General features: G+C 36.1%; 1 protein-coding gene across 3 annotated transcripts; it reads right to left on the bottom strand.

Moving 5' to 3' along the window:
• Window positions 1–368: 368 nt before the first annotated feature.
• On the bottom strand, window positions 369–7,279 carry LOC133673471 (protein S-acyltransferase 10-like). 3 transcript variants are annotated; one of them, XM_062094304.1, is made up of 12 exons: window positions 7,010–7,275; window positions 6,813–6,927; window positions 5,973–6,047; window positions 5,741–5,812; window positions 5,473–5,610; window positions 4,880–4,913; window positions 4,400–4,423; window positions 3,754–3,863; window positions 3,139–3,225; window positions 2,806–2,889; window positions 1,078–1,143; window positions 369–817 (listed from the first exon to the last, which is right to left on the bottom strand). In XM_062094304.1, exons 1-12 carry the CDS (start codon window positions 7,059–7,061, stop codon window positions 643–645), a joined length of 1,032 nt encoding a protein of 343 aa, XP_061950288.1. In that variant the 5' UTR covers window positions 7,062–7,275; the 3' UTR covers window positions 369–642. The 3 variants fall into 3 exon arrangements, with proteins under 3 accessions (XP_061950288.1, XP_061950290.1, XP_061950289.1); XM_062094306.1 differs by lacking the exon at window positions 1,078–1,143 and having other exon boundaries at window positions 7,010–7,279; XM_062094305.1 differs by lacking the exon at window positions 4,400–4,423 and having other exon boundaries at window positions 7,010–7,272.
• Between the last annotated feature and the right edge of the window lie 743 nt (window positions 7,280–8,022).

The following is an 8,022-nucleotide window of genomic DNA, read 5'->3' as shown; positions in this document are numbered from 1 at the left end:
CCTGTTACACTGGTATATCCATGCTTCCTGTGGCTCAAGATGAAGAAACCAAAGATGTTGCTTTGGTATATCCCTCAATGTACCAGAACTTTTTTGGTTTTCCCACTCAATCAACTGCAAAACTTACTACAACTCTTAGATTGCTTGTTCACAACATGAGAATCGTGGAATATCAGTTTGGTACAAATGCAAGCACACCACTCCTGACTGGCTTTGAATGGATGACCAGATTCATGATCCAAACAGTGAAATCCACCAGCAGACATTTATTTGACGAACTACTTCGTACCCTAGAAAAATAGCATGGCATGGCTGCAATCAGACGCACTTGGAATCCTAATTATTATTATTTTACTTGGCAATTTGAATTCGCAAAAAGATAAATCTTAGATTTCATCTGGGCATGAAAAATCCGTACACAAAACATTCTGAAATTTTCCAAGCAGAAAAAACAACAGAACCAGTTTCTACTGACTACAAAAATCTAAAAGCCCACAACAAGCTCCAACTTAACCATCTGCACTGCCATATGCTGTAGCTAAAACAACTGGATGCACAGGCACACACATTCACATGGATATCAGAGAACAAATTTGGGGATAGAAGTTGTTGTCATTAATGTTACAATATGCCCTTACAACCTCAGCAACAACGGCCCGTCAAAAAATCTAAGCATGTGTAAGGCCTTGACTTTTCTTCAAGTTCCATTGCTGTGGGTAATCTTTCCAAACTATATATGCTGCTTCGAGCAAAACAAAAGTCATATAAATTTCTGCAGACTCCTTTACTGAATGGATACACTCGTTCAGGAATTCCTCTGCAGATCAATGAAAGTTAGAGGACAAAGAAATCAGAATATAAATAATGGTCAAATCATATTTGCTTTTGCTAGTAAAATATGGTGCCCATAGCAACAACATCCAATAGAACGCTGGCACCAACTAATGCAACAGTGATTGCCCATGAATGAACCCAGCATATGGTTTGATTTCGATAGATTTCATTGGTCATTAAACAGAAATCCAACTCTAAATGAATGATGTAAAATAAAAGAAGATTACAGGACTGCTAGCAAACCTTAGATATGGAATGCGTCTACGTCTTACGAGTTCATAGGTAGTTTGATATGTCAGAATAAGATAGCTGCATCAAAACCCATTAAATTAGTATAATCCTGCTAAAGCAGGCCAGACGTATTTCATGCATGTAGACATTTTTTTATGATATGCATCTGATTTTTGGGGTGAAAGGAAGTGTTTTTTAACAATAGTCATGGAAACTTTAGTAGTAAAAAACAAGTGCACACATAAAAGCCCTAATCTGCTTGTAGGTCCTTTTTGTACTGGCAAACTGTAACCAGGTATCATTTCCAATTCCTTGTCAGCATTTGCATGATCTTTACAGCATGAGTAACTATTCTTGATCGATTTCCACCCATTAACATACATAGATAGGCCATCAGCAAAAAGAAACCAAAGGGGAATTGTTACCAAGGCCAAGGAAAGATTTTCTTTTCCTGCCTCCAGAACCTAGTAAACAATGGATTGTTTCCTGGTCGGTATTAGCAAACTGGACAAGCCTTGTTGTAAGAAACACAATGTGTTAACTAGGAGTGTCACAGTCAAGTTTGGTTCAGTTTGGGCCCAAATTTCCAACTGATCCGGGATATGAAATTTCATAAGAAAATGACCCAAACCGAACCGGTTCGGTTCGGTCAAAGTTGTTTTTTTGGATTGAAACCGGAAAATCATCTATGAAATAAATAAGCAACCATTTTCCTTTTGTCCAGCAAAGATCTGGTCTTCTCTGTAAATGCATAAACAAGTGACTAAGGGCGAAGCCAAGAATCCATAAAGAAAAAAGGAAAACAACAAAACCAGCAGTGGAAATGGAAAACCAGTAACATGCAATGAAGCCAATGGATTTGCTTCTATCAAATCAATACCACACAAACTAATTATATAGATAAGAGTGGGTCTTCAATGAAAAGAAGGAACAAGAAAGAGAAGGCAGGGGGAGACGGCATAATGAGATGTGGGGATGTGCAGCTACTGTAAGTCTGTATCCAATTTGCTGTATCAAGAGGGGGAGAACGAGAGGGGGGGGAATGAAAGAGGAGGCAATCTATAACAACCTCTCAAGTCTCAGCAAGGGAGATAATAATAAAGACAGAGAGAGAGATGGAAACGGGAGAAATGGAACAACTAGCGGCTGTTTTCACTGGGAAAGGGGGAATTTTTAGGGTTAGCAAACTTAGGCTAGGTTAGTTTTCTATTTACACCCCTTTTTTTAGCGGGTTTAAGGTTATATTGGGTCCGGTCTGGTTACCCGGTTTCAACTTCTAAAACCAAAACCGAACCGGCCCAAGTGAGTTTTATGATTTTTAAATCGGTCTGAGCAGTTTTTTCTCTCGGTTCGGTGTTTTCAGTTATTTTTTTCCGGTTTTTACAGTTTAATTGATTGGTCGGTTTTTTTAAACACTCCTAGCGTCAACTAATCATATTTGAGACCTGGCCATTCTAATGGTCCTTGTCAAGTGGAATTCAGATTCATTCTTAAAATGGAAAACTTAATTCCATGCTCCTACTTTTCTGATCAAAACATGCCCATTCCATACAAATGATATCATTAGAGAACTATAGAACCAAGATGACATAAGGATAACTAAGTCAGCTCACTAGAAGCACCGAAAACAACAAATGGCATATTCTAGCTATGTGTCAATACTCTATGGCTTTTATGGCTAGCATAAAAGTGAAAGGAGCTGCGTCTGAAACAAAGTATTGAGTGAATGAAAACACTTGCCTATGGAAAATGAGGAGCAGCAGGAGAAAAATCAAGGCAATTGACAAAGTAACCAATAGCAGGATCATAATTGCATCCTTCCACCTGACAGGAATGGCATAATTTTGGATCAAATTTAAAGATGCAGGAGAACTAAAAGTTGATCCATGTGCAGCTAACTTAAAATTTCATCATCAAAACCACTGGCACCAGCAAGATAATAAACTTGATGACTAATCATTGCCTTTTCTCCTTTCTTTGAAGGTAATGATTTTAGCAAGGCATCAGAGTGTTTCAACAAGAAAAACAGAAGCTTCAGAGAAAAACAGAAAGGACTTCAAAAAGATACTGTACCAAACTCTTGAGATGTTAGCCTTCAAGCATGTGATGTACAAGATGCCAGTCCAAAGGCATAGCGCTGTTTCTTCAAAAATGTACCACCTAAGAAAAACACAAAAGTAACGGAAGTACATTAAAAGTATGAGGCAAATCCTACATGTTTCAACTGATAGGTGTCATGAACCATATAGCCCTACATGCAATGTTGGGAACACCAACCAATAACTTCAATCCATATGAACTGGTCCACTGCAACTAAATTTGCAGCAAACAAAATTCCATGTTGTAAATCATTTTATCCAATGCATGTGAAATCAGAAATCTGATTATCTGAATGCAAAATGACTATGAAAATGGGAAAATTATAACAAAATGCTTGTCTCTCTTCATCAAATAAACATGCTAATACTATCACGTGGTGAACATGAGATCAGAAATGATAATTACAAATGATAGATATTGAACTCAATCAATACTGAAGAGAGAAAAAATCAATAATAAACAGCTGCAGCTTAAGTTTATGATGACCATACAACCATCCTTGTGGAATTTGAAGTAAGGCAACATTTTGTTTACAAGTCATCCATCACAATTTTGGCATAGAGAACTTTAGAAGGATAAAAAACTCACCAAAATCGACAATGATTTCCCCGGCCAATGCATGTCCCAAGCCAAACACAATGATGGTCGAACTGAAGAACACATTTGTCACAATCATGGCAATGCTTTGCTCGTGGAGGCTGCAATTATGGCAAAGAAAAATAAATAACAACCAAATATTAACTTAAGGGTGAAAAAGAATTCATTATAAAAACAAAGCCAGAAAGCATGTTGAATAATCAACACAACTTCACCAGTACTTGGTAATGTATGCAATCAAAAGACTATTAAAATGCCACCATCATGAAAAATGAGAGTGTAGAGCAGGAAAAGCAGCAAGCCTGGAAAATGGTTAAGTTTCTCAGAGGTTTAAAGCAATGCCAATTAGAAGCCAGATCATTACTCTAAAACCTAATGTTTTCTATCAAAATTATTGCAACCAGCATATGTGTGGTTACTTTTTATGCACAAATTTCCTGCAATCTTTGTATGTGTATGTGTATGTGTAAGTGTGTAGTTACTTTTTATGTACGTAGTTACTTTTTATGCACAAATTTCCTGCAATCTTTGTATGTGTATGTGTGTGTGGGTGTATTTTTCATTCATTGCAAAAGAAGGAAAAGTTGACCATGGAGGAGTTACAGTGAATTTTGAAAGGTTAGTGATGGGTAAGTACTTCGCATGATCTCTGACAATTTTCCTGCAAATGTATAAGTACATTGATGAGATGACCACTTAATCTGCTCTATCATGTATTGAGAAAAAAACAGTAATTTATGTCATAATTCCATGCTAGTGGGAACATGACAGCAAGTCTTGGGCTTGCAATCGCAAGGGTGTATGTTCAAGTCTCGGAAACCAATCAATTCAGGGAAAAAATGCTGAGGGGTACACTGACCAAATTCTCCATCCAGAACTTTTCAATGAGCTCAAAATTCAGTAATTGTCTCCATGAGACTTGGGAAGAAAATTCATTTAGGCACTTTTAGATGCTATACTCACCCTAAACAAGACAACCTTCTTTCTTATACAACAAACATAACAGTATGGAAGCAGGTAGTTGTAGATATAAGCATTCTAGAGTTGGAATGAAATTTATATTGATGCAACCAGGTGTATCACACAAGCTAGGATATAAACATGAGATAACAAATACCTGTTCAACGTTACAATATGAACATGTCAAAGTTCTGCAAAGACCAAGGCAAAGCAGTTAGTGGCAGATTGCTAGTTTTTTAAAAGATATAGAATAGCTGCATTTTCTTTCCCCCTTTGTAATTATCGCATGAAATTATAAAGAAATGATCTCAGTGGCACCACTATCTATTCAATTTCCTGATTTATAACTCTGCTATGATTTTGTTGAACATCACATTATCAAATGTAAGAAAACAACTGAAATTGTAAACAGGGACCATGCAAACTTTATCATCTTCGCTTTTCAAGACCTTATGGTCCAGACCTTTTCCAACACATCATATTCTAATTTCAAGGTTCTGGGTGCAATTAAGGCTTAGTCAAGGCATTGGCACCTTTTGAGCAAACTACAAGTACTTTTTAGGAGTTGTATAGCTGTCTCTTATAGTCACCATTGACTTTTCATTCACCAGATGCAAGAAAACACGATGAATGCTTTTGGTCAAGTCAATAACAATCCTATTACCATAAACTAGCCAGCCCATCAACTTGTCACATAAAAGACCAACAGGGCAAAGGAAGGGATTCTTGAGTGTACCCAGCATTGCATACCTAATAGATGTTCCAGGGGGATACATGTCTAGAACTAGCTTTGTCCACGATGTAACATTACTTCCTGGAATATTTCTTTCAGACTGACTTCCTTCCACAGTGATAACAAAGCTTCCACTTTTGCTTGAAGCAGGCTGTCTTTTCTTAAACATTATAACAATTGATAGTTAGTGAGATTGACTTAAATGCAACCGAACTCCAGTTTATTTTAATCTGTGTTATTTGCAATGATTGACCTATTAAAAGAAAGTTCAAGTTTAGTTCTTACTTTGACAACATTGATGACCTTCTATATAATGAATTTTTCTCATTCAGATCCCTCATTGCATCAAGGACATAGCTGAAATTGTTAAAAAATGGGCAAGATTAGAAAACAGAAGAGGAAGAAATAATATTAGGCAAGTGGTGAAATCAATCAAAGAAACTTATATTACAGAAATTATGTGTTGTAACCGCAATGCAGATTCATCAAGAGGCATTACAACTGCAACAAAATTTACCCGGGAGAAGAACACGATGTAACAAAGTATTGAATCAATGCTGCAACAAACAGCAACAGATATATTGCAGTGTACCTGAAAGAAGGAAAAAAGTTGCGACTAAATTCTTGAACGTTATGGTATGCTGTACACTCAAGTTAAAAGCAAAAATAAAAAACCATACCAAAGATTTTTAAAATGTTTTAAAAAACACTAGCAACACCCTCCTCACATAGATTCCTTAATGTCCACTAACAATCACATAATTATGCACTCTACTTACCATAATTTTTACCTAAGATTCCAATCACAAAGTAACCATAAAAAACACCCTTGATTAATATGATAATTGATAACATAAATAAACATCAAAGGTTTGTCAACACATCCACAGAGAATAAATAAGAATCATAAGACTCATAAACTTACTCTTATTGTCAAAAGAAAAAAGGCATTTCCCCTTAACACTTCACAACCCATTTTATATTTTCATTATTTTGTTCAGACTTGCAAATTATCGGGATGAAACAGTAATGATGAAACAGTAATCAGCCATTTCTATCACGTCTTAAGTTATTGACTAAAATTAATTAACTCATTTTAATTCAACAACTCAATTAATCAAACTCATTCAATCAATCAAATTCCAATTCCAACATCACCAATATGATCATGACTAACCAATCACAAGCCGTCTTCAGCTATATTTCAATAATTCAATAAGGGCATTTTAAGTTCCACTCCAACTTCAACCAATCAAAACCACAGAGTAAAAACTTTCACTCAATAACTCAAATAATTACTCTCAAATTTCCAAACTTTCATCAACCAACCAGAAAAGAAAAAAAGAAACAAACATACCATGGCTCTTCTTTGGTTTTCTCTATCAAATCACTATAAAAAAGAAAGAGAGTCCCTGCATATACAATATGCAACACCACTAATGCTGCTTTCAACCCCAATGAAGATCTCCTTGCTACACAAACAAAACAACAACATTAATTACAAAAACAAAAGAAACCCATTCTTTCATTTCTGATTTTCTAGCAGAAAGTCACCTGGATCGGCAAGGCAGGGGACAATACGGTAGCAGAAATTGAAAATTGACATGGAAGCAAAAAAATCATTAATTGAGAAAAAAATAAAGAAAAAGTACTAAAAATAATTCTGCAAAGCAAAACAAAGAAGAGAGAGTGTTTTAATTGAGAAGGGAATGTGATGGCTATCTTGAAAAATGAACGATTTTGAGAGAAATGTAAGTAGAAGACGACTGAGAGAAAAAGAGGTGAAAATATTTAAGAAAATAAATGAAGATGGGTATTAGTAGTAGTAGCCATAGTTTTGAAACCCGGGCCGGCCCGGCGGGTCGACCCGGGACCCGGCCGACCCGGGGCCGGAACCGGGCCGGGTTGATGAAAAAACGGGGGAAGGAAAAACCCGGTGTGACCCGGCTGACCCGGCGGGTCGACCCGGTGACCCGGCTGACCCGGCAAGACCCGGTGACAAACCCGTTGACTTTTGTTTTTTTTTTGTTTTTTTTTACTAAACCGACGTCGTTTTGATTTTTTTTTTAAAAAAAGAATTGACCCGGCCGACCCGGTCAAACCCGGTGACCCGGCCAAAACCCGGAACCCGGGCCTTAGACCGGGCCGGCCACCGGGCCGGGTCTTAAAACTTTGGTAGTAGCTGTTGTTTTATTTTATTTTTACTTTATTTTATTTTGTATTCTTATTGAAGAAGCTTTATAGTTGAAAGATGATTAGCCGATGCTGCTGAAAAATTATTTTAAGCTACTGTTTCGTTAGTATTTATACCTATAGGTGACTTAAAGGGAAAGTTTGTTTGCGAGGAGTGGTGCTATTGTGAGTATGATTTAAATAAATGGATTTAAAAAATATTATTAGTTATGATTAAAAAAAATTTAAAAATATATAATTAGTTAAAACTGTTGTCGATTTTTGCATACAAAGTAAATAAAAAATAAATTTTCATAAATAAAAAACATGTTATTTTTAACTTTTACAAAATTAAGATTTAAAATATAATTATATGTGAGACTCAATATAAAAAC

Source organism: Populus nigra, chromosome 14, assembly GCF_951802175.1.
Source record: "Populus nigra chromosome 14, ddPopNigr1.1, whole genome shotgun sequence".
NCBI lineage: Eukaryota > Viridiplantae > Streptophyta > Magnoliopsida > Malpighiales > Salicaceae > Populus > Populus nigra.
Note: the sequence above shows the minus strand (reverse complement) of the source record. Positions and strands in the feature narration are given on the sequence as shown.